General features: G+C 53.4%; 1 protein-coding gene across 1 annotated transcript in view; it reads right to left on the bottom strand.

The window, feature by feature from the left end:
* Adcy5 (adenylate cyclase 5) overlaps window positions 1–17198 on the bottom strand; it is a 143383-nt gene that overhangs the window by 20869 nt on the left and 105316 nt on the right. Inside the window, exons 4-11 of the mRNA XM_021634635.2 lie at window positions 14080–14191; window positions 12502–12629; window positions 10555–10713; window positions 9446–9587; window positions 8023–8163; window positions 3707–3729; window positions 2950–3094; window positions 1981–2078 (exon numbers count right to left, since the gene is read on the bottom strand). Coding sequence (XP_021490310.1) covers window positions 1981–2078; window positions 2950–3094; window positions 3707–3729; window positions 8023–8163; window positions 9446–9587; window positions 10555–10713; window positions 12502–12629; window positions 14080–14191 — 948 coding nt within the window. The remainder of the gene's footprint in view (window positions 1–1980; window positions 2079–2949; window positions 3095–3706; window positions 3730–8022; window positions 8164–9445; window positions 9588–10554; window positions 10714–12501; window positions 12630–14079; window positions 14192–17198) is intronic.

The raw sequence follows: 17198 nt of genomic DNA, 5'->3' as shown, positions 1-17198 counted from the left end.
CCCTCACAAAAGCACCATTCGTCTGACGTCAACAAGGGAGAATTCTTGAGAGGAAAGGAGAAGCTCTGAAAGTAGCTGTTAAGGCTTTCCTAGAGGACACAGTTGGAACAACCCGACTCAATACCTTGGCCGGTTGGAGCTGTGGCCACAGGCAGAACTGAAACTGGCATGGCCCCAAGAACGAAGATGGCAAGGCCGAAAGCCTTGCTGCCCTGAGAGTAAAGTGGCAAAGGGGTGCAGAACTGCGGACCTGAGCGAAAGGACTGTCAACGGCAATGGGACAAAAGCCTGGGATACTCACTGATACGCACAGTTATTACCTAGGCCATGTCAGCACAGAAAAATGTTGCCGTGACGGTTAGAACCCACAGTCCCACCAGCTCTGAACTGCCTCCATGTAGGAGAATGGGCTGAGCTGTCCGGCTGGGTGCAGCCAGCTGCCCGAGTCCAGAGTATCACCTGAGGTGTTCTGACAGCCAACAGGTACATACATAAGGGCTATCTTTACACAATGGATGCCATGAGACTAAAAAGGTGGTAAGAAGGCAGAAGTGGGGCAAGCAAGATGGCTCAGTGAATAAAGGTGCTTTGCCACCAAGCCTGACCACCTGGGTTCCAGCCCTGGGACCCAACCTAGGAGAAGAAAAAGAACCAACGCTTGAAAGGCATCTTCTGACTCTACACACAGGGAATGGCCCATGCACGTGTGCACACACCCACACCCGCACATGCGCACATGAACACACACACACACACACATACAATAAGTAAACATAATTTTAAAAAAACTTAAAAGAAGGCAAATGGACAACATGAATCTCTCTCGGGTCAGGTGCACTGGGAAGGACACGGCACCCACGCTGGGGAGTGTCACAAAGCCACCTGAACGCAGTCAGGAGACCCTCAGAGACAGCAGGATTGAACCATTTTACAAACCACCCAACAGGGGTCTCAATAGTGTTGCCACGGTCACAAGAGACAAGCAAGGAAGTCAGCTGCAGCCTGGCTTCTGGAACAGAAAAAGGGTACAAGGAGGGAAACTGAGGAAACGATAATTGAGTCTAAGGGTCAGCAGGCTGGGTGTGGTTACCGTATGAGTTTCTGGCTGTGAGCACAGCAACTCAGTGAAGGAGGCTGTCAGCACTCGGGGGAAATTCACGGGAGGTATGGGCAAGCCCACCATGCAACTTCTACAATTATTTCCAAAAAAGAAAAGTCAAGTTTGGAGGCGGGGGGCGGGGGGGGAGGCATCTCGGCTCAGGCATGGCTTAGAAGGCTAAACTGTATGAAGCCACAGATCCCAGGCAAACCCTGGGTGTAAACTAGGAAGGCACTTGGAAATAGTTTCAGAAATTTGAGATGGATTAGGTGCCAGGTGATAGTAGGAAATGCCGTTCGTTTTACCTGATATGTAAGTACTATGCTTAAACAGGAAAATGCCCTTAAACTAGATGTCTGTTGCTTATGGGGAAGAAATGTCTGTAAATTTATTTTTAAAAGTAATAAAAAAATAGGAAATGGAACAGATGCTGAAAATATTAACAATTGTTCTGGGTAAGGGGGAGGAGTCCATCACGTGACTTCCATGTGCTTGAGTGATTCCATAGCAAAGAATTAAAACGTATAATATAAACACACCCATTGTCAACACACACACATATATATGTACACATACATAGCACAACACTTCTCTCCTAGGCATGAGAATGTGTGTGTGTTTGTGTGTATTGCAAGGGTCAAAGGTCACCTGGAAGCCACAGTGGCAGGTGTTTTCTATGGCTCAGCCGGGTATGAGAGAAGGGGGTGACAGAAAGGGGTCTCTCGTGCAGCTGAGAGGCAGGACCCCTGACTTCCTACATCCGCAGAGGAAACCAGGAAACTTGCCTCCCGGCCCGAGCAGGCTAGCACAGACTTCCTTCCCTGCTCCCTTCCCATCCTGGGGGTCCTGCATCCAGAGGGGGAGTGAGAGAGTACACTTACTGGGGCATGACGGTGATCTGGACGAAGCAGATGAAGAGGAAAACGAGCGAGGCGCACGCCACATAGGCACCGAATCGGTCATCCACCTGCTTGGAGTACTGAGAGAAGAGACACAGGGTGAGCGGCCCACCCGCTGTCTGCTGCAGTCCCGACAGTCCCCCTTACCCAGGGCCCGGGTGGAGGACGCATGGAGGCCAGAGCTGGACTTAGACGGAGGGCAGCCTATATGGTCCCGCTCGTGTGAGGCTGAGCTGGGATCGCTAACCAGACACTTTATGCCCGGCTGCCCACGGTCAACGTAATCTGTAATGGTCACAGCTGCAAACCATCACCCACCCTCACGGGGCACCCAAGCGGGCCCCAGACTGCCTTGGTTCCTACTTCCAGGAAGCATTCTCTCTCACTTGGGGAGCTCCCACGACTTACTCAAGGTCCTAACTCCCAGCCTCACCTCCTCCGTGACACCAGCCAGCCACACAGTTGCTGACATGGTCACCTTGAAAGGGGACACGCCAGTCAAGTCCACTTCCCACTTTCGAAGTTTTGCTTTGCTAATCAACTGATTGATGCTGGGGGTGGCCCCTACAGGACCATTTCGATTAGATGCCAGGGGATAGCAACACATAGGACAAAGGGAAGGGCCTGGCAGCTCTGTCACCACCACTTCCTGGGGTGACGCATTGGGTTCATCAATCACCATCTAAAGAGCACTTTCCAGTGCTCTTCCAAAGCAGACAGGACACACTTGTTCCTCGCTCCAATCCTGTGAGCTAAAATACCTCCAGAGAAGGAAACTGAGGCACAGCAATGATAGTCCTTCCATCCAAGGAAATTTCCCCAAACCCCATCTCCTGGGGTTCTAGTATGGCATCACAGATTAGGGCACTGGCGATGTAGGAGAGAGGGAGCTGCCCTGTGGGCCGCGCCCTGTCCTGGCTCTGCCGGAGCCCTCACTCCCCGGTGCCATACCTTCTTCTCTAAGTCGGGCTCCCTGAAGGTCAGGAGGAACTTGCGGACATGTTCGGACCGCAGTCTGTCGATGCTCCTGGCATCGATGGCGCGGCCCAGGAACTCATCCACTTCATCCTCAGGGTTCGCACTTTCCTGGGCGTTCCTGGAAAGCAAGGGGCAGGCATAGGCAGGCTGATGCCCAGGGGCACTGTCGCATGGAGAGCTCTGCGTGGCCATCTGCCCTGGCCTGAGACATCTGATAGACCTCCAGAGAGCTCTGACCCTGGAAGCGGCAGCAGAGACTGAGACCAGGCTGTTTGAACAACTGCGTGTGACAGAGTATCCAAAGCCTAGAGGACCTTGCTGGCAAGGTAGATTACTCCTGAAGATCCCACTGTCACTGCAAAAGGTATATACTCTAGCCGTCTCCTCACCCTGACGCTAACCAAGGCTAAGACTGGTGGCAGGGTCCCTACCACACAGACTACAGTCCATCTGCCACTTGAACAAAAGTGGGAAACACGCTTATGGTGCTGAATTTAAAAACCTAATTTCTCAAGGGGCAACCTGGTCTTTGAGTACAGTTTCTGGAAGTGTCAAGAACCAGGAAGCACAAAGGAGGAAGAGCATTGTTCCCTCTGGACACTGGGCACATTCAGGTCCTGCTACAGTGTGCCAGGCCCAGAGGGAGCCATGGGGGTGGGGGCAGGCCAGCCTCTTGGGATGCTGCTCTGGTCAAGGGTAAGGTCACATGAATGAGTCAAGGGATACTCACTTGTCCTTAGGGTCTTCAAAGCCCTAAAAGAGAAGGAAAGAGAAATGTGAGGCCGGCAAGCAAGGAGCACATGCAGGCAGGCCTGCAGCAGGCATGGAGTCCAGCAAGGTGGCTGCATCTCATGGCTCTCTGTCGTTGACCGCCATGATGGACAGAGGACGACAGCTGCCTCCTCCCTTCACCTGGGAAACACGGAACACACTGGGGTCCTTCCTATGGCACAGGCTTGGTGCTAGGTGCCAGATGTACTGTGATTTTATTCTAGCCATTGGCACCCTTCAACTCCCCACCTTGACTCCTTATGTATCTCAGACCTTCCCTTCTTCCTTTTGGGCCCTGGCTTGAAGAGAAATTGCTGGTTTGCTCAAAACACACACACACACACACACAGACCATTGTAAGACCTACAGGAAACCGGAAGCATCCCACCTGAAACAGCTCAGTTCTGGTTACCTACAACCACTTATGTGGGATCTGGGAACTGATGTGTTCTCCCAAGGCTGTCGTTGACTGGATTTGGGAGGGGGAGCCGTGTATGTGCCACCTGTCAGGTCTGAGTTCCTTTCCGTGGCTCAAGTCTGCAAGCCCAGGGAGAGGGTTAGACCCTCACAGACAGATGTCAACCACACAGCTCTCCTTAGAGGTGACCTGTGAGCATCACTCAAGAGTCGAGCTATCAGGCTATCAGGGTCTGACCACCATGGTAGGCCTGGTGTGTGTGTGTGGGGGGGGTCTCCTGTGGCAGGAGGGAATGAAGGTGACAGGCAGTTCTGGAACTGCAGGTAAAGCACAGACGGTTGGAGCAGACACAGAGGAGCACCTTCTGTGGAGCACTTAGCTACATGGGGAGTTCGACCAGTACTGAGTGAGCCAGAGGCCCAAACAGATCCCGCCCCCTTCGTTCCCACTAGAAACATGGCTTGTCCCAAAAGGGACTTCCTCACGAGCCAGGGCCGGGAGGTGACAAACAGACAGGGCATCCTCATGCCATGGAAGGCTCCCAGGACATCAGCAGCTTCTAGGGGTCACTCTGGGCTGTGCTGAGGTGCCAATCAATCAGCTGTCTGCCCAGAGCAGCCAGACCTTCTGAGGGCCACCTAGCCCTCTCTTTGTTTTTAAAATTCATTTATTTATTTTATGCTCTCTCTGCATGTACATTTACATGCCAGAAGAGGGCATCAGATCATATTAAAGATGGTTGTGAGCCACCATGTGGTTGCTGGGAATTGAACTCAGGACCGCTTGAAGAGCAGCCAGTGCCCTTAACCACTGAGCCATCTCTCCAGCCCACCCAGCCCTCTCTTTAGACTACAGGACCATGTCATCCTCCTAGCTGTAGAAGTGGCTGTCACTCAGCTGAGTCACGGCTCCATGACCCCTCAAAAATGTGTGCTCTCATGACCCCTCAAAAAACAAACAAAACCCACCACCACCACAACAAAACAAACAAACAAACAAACACAAAACCCCACAATGAGTTCAGCACAGCCAGGGCAGAGATGGACGGACAAGTTGTCTACAAAATGCAGCTGTGACACTCCAGACCGTGGGGTTCCACCCCATAAGCCAGCAACAAGCCAACCAGACAACTGGAACCATGGTGCTAGGCATACACAACCCCATCCCTACAGATCAAAAATATCCCAAAGCGCCCTCTTCCTAGCCTCTGTCGAGGACAGTTTCTTTCCTGTACTGAGCAGAGGAGTGGACTGAATCTCAGCACCCGAGGGATGCCACTGTTGGTGCAGGCAGTGCGGGAGCCACCTAAGGCAGTACATTGGCAACGGGAGAGAAGACATTGTGGTCCATGACCCAGCTCAGCACAGCTGTTAAGAGCAGGCCAGGGCTGGACTGCAGCTCGGGGGGGGGGGGGGGGAGCACAGGCCCACCTCTAGCTCTGCAATCCACCCACCCATCCACACACCTAGGAAGTGGGTACGCTCAACTCTCCAAGCTCGCTAGTGCTAAGACAGCAACACCTCAGCTCCCTCAGCCTGCTGGGCCCAGCAGGGCAAGCAGAGAATCTTAGTCTTAATCATATAAGCTTAGTCCTCACACCTCTCCCTGTCAGCCACGTATTAATACACAACCTTAAAGCCTTGACAAGGTGTGCATTCAAGCACAGAAGCCTAGCTCGGCAGAGCGTTTGGAAAGCTGAGTAAAAGCTCGAAAAATACTCCAAAGAACAAAACTGCTGACCGTGGATTGGTGCCTTTCTACCTGCTGTTATTGCTTCATTGAATCCAAACCATCCATCTCCAGGGAGGCTAGTTTTAGTTTTGTGTATTTTCTAATTTTTTTTTTTTTTAACTCACCCATGTGCCAGGAGTCAGGCAAAAGTGCTCTTTCTGCATCTTCCTCAAAGATTTCTGGGGAGTTTAATGCCAAAGCCAACAGCTGGCAGGACAGCTGCTGGAATGGCCTCCGCCTCCCAGCCCAGGCTCCTCACAGGACAGGTGGGACTGGGGGAAAGGAGTCTTTGATGCCACTGTCCTCAGGGAACACTACGCCCAGTCAGCATGAGCACCTTGTTCTGCTTGATCTTCCTCCCCTGCTGTGTGGAGCAATTAACACCCAGGAGCCTCCCACTGCAGCCCAGCCTCCTCTGGAGACGTCCCTTCCGCAGCTGCAGCCCCTACTGCTAATTCCTCCAGAGCCCCAGTCCTAACAGCGATGACTACACCTGCCAAAGCTGTGCTCGAAGCCCGGACCGCCAAGCAAATAACTGAGGTCGCAGTTATTCCGCCTGTCACTGAAAAATAACCTCCCGGACCTCACGGAGACTGTGCTTTCCTACCCGACTACTCTCCTGCCTGCTGGCTGTCTTCCTTGGTATCTCCCTAAGTCTTTTCTCTTGTTATCTCTTCCTACTCCAGAATGCTCTCCATCCCCCTCTATCCTCCTGTCCTTCCCCTCGCTTGGCCCAATTCCACCCCACACCAACCACCAAAACAAAGACACCCCCCAGCAAGAAAAAAAAAAAAGCCCAAAACCTCAACGCTTTGATCATATGGGCTGAGTCTTCAAGCAACAAGGGCCGGACACCTGATCTTTGCTTTGTGAGGGCCTTTGGAAGCCAGAGCAGCTGCAGGCCATGTTGACATGGATCAGGTCTGTGGACATCCAGGTTGAAAGCCTTGGATAGGGCTGGGCCTCTCCTGTCCTCTCTCTTGTAATAACACTGTAAAACCAGTAGTTTAACTACTCTGAAGGGTTTTGGTTTTGGTTTGCTTTTTCAAGTGTTGGCTGTCCTGGAATTCACTCTGTAGACCAGGCTGGCCTCAAATTCAGAGATTTATTTGCCTGCCTCCAGAGCGCTGGGATTAAAGGTCTGTGCCAGCACCACCACCACCCAGTAACTCTGAAGGTTTTAAATTGCGGTGTGAACTCTCATTTTTCTAGCTGTACATCCCGGGTCATCTACTACTTATTAGCTGGCAAGGAGTAGAGCAATTAGGTCCCCAACTTGTCCCTTCCTTCAGGCCACTGACTCTTGTCTCTTTAGTACCACGGTCTGTCTCATCCCCTTGGTTCAATCTACACCTTCTCTGATCTCTGCACCTGGATCTTATTGCCAACAGCAGAGTGACCCTGCCCTTAGCCTTGAGCCTTATTAGCCCTCCCTCAGGGCAGACAACCTCCACCTGAGAACCCAGGTCACCTTGACCCAAGCAGTGTCCCCAGGAATGGGAGCTGAGGATTGCTGTCTTGCTTCTGGTAATCCCTCTTCTTTCTCTGTAAACAGGCAATGCATCCTAAATTATATTTGGGGTTGGCTAGGGGCGTGTGTGTGCCCCCCCCCCCGAGGGGCAAGGCCCCTTGAGGGCATTACGACCTATGGCCTGATACTCCTGGTGTCAGGTTGGTATTAGTGGCAACAGGGCATTTCCCAGCACAGAAGGGGGCCATCACCAGGCACTTGCCGAAAAGCCCTGGGATGGTTTGGGAGCAGCTGAAATAGGAGTATGTTTTCAGTTGCCTGGGAGAGGCATTAAAGGCTGGGAACAGCCCAGACAGGCCAGTGCTTCCCAGCTCCCTGGGTCTCACCAGTCAGTACCGAGGCTGCTAGAACCTGAATCTGGCCATCCTACACCAGCAAGCTCTGCCAGGACGAAGGGAAGGGCATTACTTCTAGGTCCCCATGCCACGGGATAGGAGGACTCATGGAGTGGAACCAGGCTAGGGCCGAGTGTTTCGTATTCTAGTCTAAAGCCAGGGTGACCCCTACTGCCCTCCCTACTAGATTTCCTCAGGCCAAAGGCCCAGGGCCAGCCTTCATCCCCACCCCCAGAAGCATCCAGCCACCGGAAACTCACCATCCTCTTCATCTCCTTGGACACCTGGTTGCCACCCAAATGGTTGTAGAAGGGGCGCTCGGCTCCCCAGTGGGGCGGATTGTGTCCGATGGAGTTGGTTCTGGGGCGGTTCATCTTGGCGATCATGGCTTTCTCTTCTTTCTGAAGAGTAACAGAGACCTGTCAGTGTGGGGGCAGAGGTTCGGGAGAGCCCCTGTGGCAGACCTCACTCCTCCCAGAAACAAGAACCTGGCCTGGCAGGATGAGAAACAGCTGGCTTTGCACAGCCATGGAACCCCATCCCCAAAGTCTGGGGCACTTGGCACAGATTATGAGAGCTGGTCTCCTGAGAGAGAAAGGGGGCACAGGGGACACCTGTGGCTTCCACAAAGTGCTCCCTACAAGCCCCGGCGCAAGATTCTATCCTGGAACTTCTCGATCCTGATATCCTGACCGTCTGCCCTGCCTCTCCTTAGAAACGTACTGCCTCCATGCAGGCCTCTCTGGACTGTGCTTTCACAGCCATTCTGTTTTCTGACTAAATCCTTAAGCGACAGGGAGCTTTTCTCTACCAGAGGGCGCGGGCCACTAGACAGACTCAGTGGGAGGGAGAAACATAAAATGCTCCATTTGCTTTTTAAAAAAATTAAGAACGCAAAACATGACACTATTAAAAATAGAACACTGAGGCCCGCTAATAATTCTGTTTTCTACTTTGGCAGATGTGGGCTGAGACAAAGAGGAAAGAAGAAAGAAACCAGAAAGCGAAAAACTAGACAGTTTCAAGAAACAAAGATGCAGGGGCTAGCAAGATGGCTCATCCAGTAACGGGGCTTGCTGCGACGCCTGAGATCCCGAGTTCAAGCCCCAGGCACTGCACAGTGAAAGGGGAGAGCCGACTCTTGCAAGTTGTCCTCTGACCTCCACACCTGTGCCGTGTCATGCACACGCTATCACATATATGCATACACAATGCACGGAAATATATATAATGTAAAAATGAAAGACACTCCAGATGCAGGCTGAGGCAGGCGTCAACAAATGCATCCCTCAGAGGGGATGAGATAAACAAGGAAGCAAGTGAGAACAGGAGCAGGAAGGGAGAAGAGAGCAAAGCAAAGACAAGCAACCGCCTAGTAAAAGGCAGAGGAGAGACTCCTCAGATGCTTGCCTCCACCCAGCACCCCCTGAGGCATCCTTCCTTGCTCTCTGATCTGAGGCCTGTTGCATTTTTTTTTCCAACTGAACCTGAATGAAAATATTCCGGCTCCCCCATCAGCTCTGCAAGGCCCTACTCACTTCCAGGTCCTCTCTGAGAGGACAAGAGGCAACACTGGAGAACTAATAACTTTCCTCAGGGCAAGAGGAGAAGGAAGGGGCAGGCCAAGAAAAGGTTCCCATCCCCTGCCCCCAGCTCCCTGCCCCACAGGCCCTGCCCACCGACCCGCTTCTGGGTACAGCGCAGGATGAGGAAGGTCTCAATGCTGTGTTCCTTGAGGTAGGCATTGCGCTCGCCACCACAGCCCGGCTCCACCTCATAGTCCCCATTCAGGTAGTTGAGCGTGGCCTTGGTAATGTGGATGCGTCTGCAGTGGGGGAAGGAGAAGGGCAGAGTGTGAGCTGAGAACAGAAGCCCGGACTCGATGGCAACCATTCCATTCAAACCTTGAGGCCCCAGCTCTGGCTCAAATGGTACCCTACGATCAAGATGACAACCCCCGGTCATTTCCCGAGCTCACCCACAGCACCCAAACCCTCTCGCACCTCACTTGGCATGAGTGACCATACGGGTACCCTATCCAAGGGACATGCCTCTGATGTGACAAACCTCAGTCCTGCTCAGAAGCCAGCAACGGTCCCTCACTAGAGCTGGAGTCTGAATCCCCAGCCCGACATCTGGGTCCCTCTTAGCCACCGGCTGCTTCTCCTGGCTGCCCCTAAAAACTTATCTGAGCCACCTCTGCTCACTGTGTCTTTCTACACCCCGTGTCCTCCCCACCTCACCCCTGCCCACTGGTCCCTTGGCCTGACCTCTCTTTCTGCCCAGGTATCCACCCTAGCTGGTACCTCTGAGTCCTGTAGGGAACTGGTCTCTCTCCTCCGAAATGGGTTGCTACCTACCACAGTTCACAAGCACCATTTATTGGGTGCTATCTGGCCAAAGGCTTGGAAGGGTGAGATAGAATACTATCTCACTACCACTTGTATATAAAGTTCGGTGAATGAATTGCTAAGTCAAAAGTTTCTTTCTTTCCTTCTTCTCCTTTTCTTCCTTCCTTCCTTCCCTCCCTTCTTTTTCTCTGCATTTCTGGGGTTTGAGTCCAGGATCTTGTGCATGTTAGGAAAGCACTGTACAGTTGAGCTACCCTCCCAGGCCCCCTGCGTCACACTCAAGGAATCTCTAATCCCAGCTACCCAGCGCAGCGCGCCTGCTCCTCCACCCTGCCTCCTCTAACCTCACGTCATGACAGTCTCTCCCGGGTGAGGCGCAGTGAGAAGGGAACTTCGGGGCTCTACCTGCACCACCACCCCCACCCCCCCGCCCCCACTTACCCTGCCTTGCCACCAGCCTCCATGTGGTTGGCCAGTGTGACATCGTTGGACCACACGTCGAACTGCCACTTCCTGAGACCGAGGACGCCACAGTGCACTCTCCCGCTGTGGATTCCCACACGCATGTTCACGTTCACCCCCGTCACCTCCCGGACCAACCTGGGGAGGAAGCAGGGGTCAAAGAGGCATTTCTCTCTGATCCAGCCTAAACAGAGTCTAACCCGGTCAACCCCGAAGGGGGCTGCTGGCAGCAGCTGCTTGCTTCAATGTTCAGGTCAACCGGGGAAGTGCCGTTTCTCTGTCGGCCACAAGGTGGCAGGGTGCCGCACACTAAAACCAAGCGCACCCTGCCCGCCTCCCATTCCCTAGCCACACAACTACCTCCATTGCCACTGCCACTGCCACTGCCAATCCGACTGCTCAGAGAACTGTAAATGGACTGTAGCGCAATACCGAGCCCCGAGGGAGATGTAGTCACCCGGAACCCTAGTCGTGCAATGCTCTTGGAGGCAAAGTAGACTGGATGGGTTTGATTGGATTTGGTGGAGAAGGGTGGTTACATGGGTTTCATGGGGGAGGGGGCGCTGTAGGAGGCCACAGGAGGGGAGTCTGGGGAAGTGCAGCGAACCAGGGTGCTCCTGGAACTACAGGACATAAGTAGGTCCCACCCCCAAGCGCCAACTACGTAAGCATCCCAGTAGATGAGGTGGTCCTTTATGATCTCCCAGGGTGGAGGGGGCAGAAGAGGAAGCTCTCCGCCTTTGTCTGGGGCTCACAGTCTGGTTAAGGGTCTGAAGACAAAACCGCTCAGGAGTCTGGGGAGGGTAGATACGGTTTGCACTTTCCAGAAACCAGCCTTCCCTGATTCCACAAGCTGTGGGACTGACTGGCAGTCTAACTCGGGCTGGTGGGCAGGCTCACCCCCAGTCCCACCTGTCAGGCCACCTCCCCTCCATCCTGCCCAGCTGCGGGAAAGGCTCGGGGCGAGTGTCTCTGTTCCTGGGGTCAACTTGGAGAACTTCAGGTACTGAGGGAACCCCTTCTGCCCGTGAAAGATGCCTGCAGACACTCGCTCAGGGCGACGGCACACCTCGTTCGGTTGTTTCTCTTGTCTCCAGAGCTACCTGCTTCCTGAAACTTCAATCCCCGCAGTGCCGTCTGCTCCTCCCTGCAGCGGCTGCGTCTCTTATCTGTGTGTCCACTTGACACACTAGCTTTCAGAGCAGAGGCCTCCCCGCCCAGCACTGGCTGTACTTCGGGGCATGACTCTACAGCCCAGTCATGCAGGAGATGGTCAATAGAAGCAACTGTACCAAAACAAGGGGCCTAAGCAGCTTCCTGGCCAGCCATTCTGACCTCTGACCTTCCCATCTATCTTCTACTTTGTCCCCATTTAGGCTATTTCTAAAGTGCAAAGCTACTGGATGCATTCCCCTGACCCAGCCCCCTAGCTGGTAATGTCATTTAGGTCATGCACATTTTTCAGTAGTGAGGGGCTCCTTCCACGGCCAGTAACAAGCAAGCCTGGTCCGGGCGCCTTCTGCTATTGCTCACAGGAAGGGCTCATCACCTGGCACTGAGTTCCTGGAGAGTTCCTTAGCCCACGAGAGCCTAACTCTCCCCTCCACGGAGGAAGTGCAGCTAGCGTGCTTTGCATCAGGTATGGGTTTGTGAGAAGTGGTAAGGTTTCAGAGGACAGGCCATTAGCTCAGGTATGGCCCCTCCTGCCGGAGCCTCCTTCGGGAAAGCTACCCCAACAGTGGAAAGAAAGGAACCCGGAGTAGAGATGAAAGCCGAAGTACAGAGCTGGCCACCAGCCTAGCCCGGGAACCAGGGCGCATCCCACTATTTCCTGCTTCCGACAGCCACTACTCAGACTGTGGGTGAGTCCCCCGCCCCGCTCCCACCCCCTCCCCCAGTGGATAAAGCCCAGAGGCAGGCACTTACGAGATGGCCTCGATCATGTCCAAGCCCATCTCTACGCAGCAGTGGGCGTGATCAGCCCTGGCTTCAGGCAGCCCGGAGACGCAGTAGTAGCAATCCCCGAGGATCTTAATCCGTAAACAGTGGTTCTCCTGGAAAGCAAATTAGTTTTAAAAAGTCCAGACTGGTGTGAAAGAGAGTGGGAGGGAAAGAGAGAGAAACTAAGAGTTACTCATGCTTGGCGTGAGCTGCCTTCTACAGAAGTGGGCGCAGCTCCCCCGTCAGGACTGGACCTGGCCACAGTCAGGCAGGACATGGGGGAAAATGACCAGGGGACACGCACTGACACCCTGAAGGAGGCACCGCAGCCTGGGAGCTCTTTTTCCCTTTTTCTTCCATTTTCTCTTTCTTTCTCCTCTTCTTCCTTTTCCCCCTTCTCCTTCCTCTGCTTGGGCAAGCATCCCTTACCCGCTTCTTACCCCAGGAGAACACCCCCGACTCTGGTTATTCCATCCACAGTTTTGATTCTTCTTATATATATATTTAAAGAAAGACTGAAGCAAGCGGAAACAAGCTTGAGCCAAAGTCCCTATGACCCTCAGCCTGCCTGAGATGTTTATCAAAAGGAACGCTTGGCTAGGCCAGCAAACACGCCAGTGCCGAGAAGCCAACAGAGCCCAGCACCTGCCAACCTGCCACCGCCACCACTGCTTCGAGACCGGTGCCACGGGGGCACAGAGGCAGATCAACACCAGTGCCTAACTAGGATCGAGATGGGCTACCATCTCACCGGTTACACAGGCCGCTTGAGTCTGACCCCGGGCTACTCCATGAAGCCGGGACAGTATAAGGTGGGTGCCCGCGAGGTCCACCCAACACTCAGGTGGCAGTCATGCCCGCCTCCATCTACCTTGCTCAAGCTCAGTGATGGGAGACGACCATCTAACACCATCAGAGGCCCCAGAGAGCCCCCGACCACAGTAGCCTCTTGTCCACATCCTGGCCTCGTTATAAACAGGGCTGTGTTGTGTGCCCATGTGCCACTGCGGCAAATGGCTACCTAGGTGACGTGACCCTCCAGAGGCTCAGTCTGGGGAAGAGTGAGCGAAGACAGAGATCTACTGAATGAGGGCCTTGGTTGCCATTCCCTGCCGTGAGGTGTCACTCCCTCTTGCTGGTGAACCCTCCTTCTGGAAGGCTCTAGGGAAGGCACCCAGGTGCTCACAGGCCAGATGGAGATTCAGACCCCATCCCTCCAGCCAGCCTTGCCAGGAATGCAGCTGTGAGGCACCTGATGTGCCCCCCCCCCACATACCGGGTAAACAGATTTTGCTGGGGGGTTGGGCACAATGCCCTGCAGGCGGGCATGGAGAAAGCCCTTTCACATTCCCTCACAACCGGGGATAATGTCTCTGACTGTCTTGCCAGAGATGGCGTGGACACATTCTGTAGGCTGACTGATATCTCTGCCCATCACAGGTGCCCAACACCATTCTCCACCAAGAAGGGTACAAACACGCATTAACTTCCTCAACCTCAGGGTGGCCCTCCCCTCACAGCCCAGGCCAGGACACCCTCCGGCCCACATTCAGGGTGACTCACCGCAGCCAACTTGTCAAAGCGGGCGAAGAGCTCATTGAGGGTCATGACCAGTTCTTGGGCAGTACACTGGGATGCCAGGCTGGTGAAGCCCTCGATGTCAGCAAACAGGATGCTGGGAGACAGGAAAAGGAAGACTTGCTATAGGCTAAATGTCTCTGTCCACCACTTCCATACAGTAAACCCCGGTGCCTTAGGGGTTTTAGGAGCAGGGGCTTGGAGAGATGATTAGGCCGTGAGGGTAGGGTGGGCCTCTTGTAAATGGCATTAGTGCCTCGTGAGAAGGAAGGGCAGGAGAGCTTGCTTCTGGGCTCTGCTGCCATGAGAAGATTATGAGAAAGGGCTGGAAGACGGCCCTTCCTAGAGCCCAGCCATGCTCACACGGTGATCTGGGACTTCCAGCCTCCAGAAACGGGAGAGAGAGTTGTCTACAAGCCACCCTGTGTGCTGAAGACAGGCCTTTGTGGGGGAGTATAGCGGGGGGAGGGGGGTATCCAGGGGTCTTGGGAGTGCCTCAGGCTCTAGGAGTCCTGGGGGACTTGTCTTTGTCTTTCCATCACTGTGCTAAAACACCAGGACCAAATGCAATGTGGGTCAGAAATTCCTTCTTACAGCTCTTAGGAAACTCAGAGCAGGAACTCAAGGCAGGAACCTGGAGACAGGAACTGAAGCAGAGGCCATGGAGGGGTGCTGCTAACTGGCTTGCTCTCACGGCTTCTTCACCTTGCTTTATTACACAGCTCACGCCACCTACTCAGGGGTGGCACCACCCATGAGGGGCCAGCCCTTCTGTTCTGGTGTGGGCCAGAACAGCCCCAAAGGTCTCTTACTTCTCAGTCCCAGGCAGGCTTCAAGCCTATTAACCCAGGGGAGTCTTTTTGGAAGGGACAGACTGAAAGAGGGACAGAACTGAAAGAAGAGCAGAGGTAGACACCCCTTAGCCCTGCCCAGGGCCTCCAGCCTCACCATCCAGGGTGCCATCAGCCCCACCAGCCAGCAACGGCTCTTTTGCCCATTCTTGTGGCTCCTGTCCTTCAAAGCAGACCACAAGAGGGAAGGCCTTGAGGCCTGAGTGTGTAAGGGTTCCTACATGTTTGCCTTCTCAAGAGAGGCACAAAACTGTTGTAAATCTCATGGACTGAGATTCTTCTGGAAAAGGAGCTCTAAGCTACATCATCTGACTGTGCTCTCTGGAGCCTAGCGGCTCACACACCAGAGACTAGGCCTCAGAGCAGAGGTAAAGACCACAGAGCAGACCACAGTAGAGCACAGTGGACCCTTCCTCCAAGTTCGTGCTCTCCCCAACACACCTTCCTAAGGCTCCAGCACCCTCAGACTTCAAAATTAAGAATGCACAGCTAGATACATGTTGTAATCTTATTCCAAATGTTTGCTGGTATACTGAGCGTGTCTTTTTACTTATTTGTAATTTAAATTTTTAATTGTATGTGACAACAAATATGTACGTGTTTACATGTATGTGTTCACGTACACACACACATGGGTGGGCTGTGCATGTAACGGGCGTCTTCCTCAGTCATTCTTCACCTTATTTTTGAGACAGGGATTTCTCACTGAACGTGGGGCATGCCGACTTGCCAGACTGTCTGGGCCGGCAAACCCCGGCAATCCTTTGGTCTCCAGCTCTTCACAGCTGGGACTGCAGGAGTGCATCACTCTGTCCATGGGAACTGAGTATCCAAACTCAGGCCCCATTCTTGAACAGACGCTATGGCTGAGCTATCCCTCCAGCCCATCTTTTTATTTACTGAGCACGAGAAATTGCGACTATCAATGGGGTACATATGCGGGGGGGGGGGCAACCAAATGCTGGCAGAGTGACATGCCCATCACCTCCAGGGGTCACCATGTCTTCCTCCAATGGGGCCAGCTGGCACTGTTACAGAAAGCGTGCCTTCTGCTGTGATGTTAGCTGTGGCCTTCCTGACCCTCTCAGGACGCGCTGAGTCCTGGAGACAGCGAAAAGCCTACCTCAGTGTGTGCTCTTCACAGGTGAGAATCTCCCCATCCTTGAAGACTCCAATTACCCTAGAGAGAGTTATGGGGCAACTTGGGAAATCTCCCACATTCCAGTGGTCAATCAGGGACTTCATCCCACATCACCTTCCTTCCCGAGGAAGCACAATAAAGGGTCTGGCCCACGTTTTCCTCTCCTCCCCATAATAAATACTTTATTTATCCTTTTGTTACCATATTTATTAATTTAACTAACTTAGTAATAAAAAAAAAAAATACACTGAAGATGGAGGTGCTTTCCCAGAACCCGAGGACCTGGATTCTATCCCCAGCAGCACAAAGCAAAATAACGTAATATATATTAATATATTCCTTTGCGCTCCCACATATATTCATTCCCGCCTCACAGCTACCGTGCGAGGTCAGCACTTGCTTTTTAAGAGGAGGAAATTAAAACACAGACATATTGGATCGCCAGCCCAAGGCCACACAGGCAAGCTGGCTGCCCACTCCAAGAGCACACATGTTACGGGTTCTGTCAGCACCACAGTCACTCAGAGACTAAAAACATCCTGTGCTGCCCTGGCAATGACTATGGGTTGGGGGGAGGCATCTTCCACAAACCCACCAAGCAAAACTTTCGGGGAACATGGTGACAAGGCTGGGCTACCAGGAAAGGCATCCTGGGGTTTGGACCAGGCTATCCCAGAGAAGAGCGCAGGCGCAAGTGCCGGCCTCTGGCCAGAGAGAGTTCCATGCACCTTCCAGCCCCCCAGTTCTAACCGTGGCCAGCAGTGGGGAGCATAATGGCTGGAGTGAGAGGAAAGGACAAGGCAGGCTGCTGGTGAGAGAGGATAAAAAGAAAGGTGCAGACATCAGGCGGCCGCCCCATGGGCTGCCATAGTTGTGGGTGAGGGATGAACGGGATTGTCGGGTCTCATAAACACTGTTGTTGTTTTCCGCCTGTAGATGGGTTCACTGCCTGAAAGGGGGCCACCCGAGCATGCCAGAAGACAGTAGGCTGCCTCTTCATCTTGGTTTGCTTTTCTCTCCCAGGAAACCAAAACCAAAACCGGGGTCAAGATGACTTAGACATAAGCAAAGGAAGCAGCAAGCCTGCCCGCTTATAGCTACCATCTTGTTTT

This window comes from Meriones unguiculatus, chromosome 17 (assembly GCF_030254825.1).
Source record: "Meriones unguiculatus strain TT.TT164.6M chromosome 17, Bangor_MerUng_6.1, whole genome shotgun sequence".
NCBI lineage: Eukaryota > Metazoa > Chordata > Mammalia > Rodentia > Muridae > Meriones > Meriones unguiculatus.
Note: the sequence above shows the minus strand (reverse complement) of the source record. Positions and strands in the feature narration are given on the sequence as shown.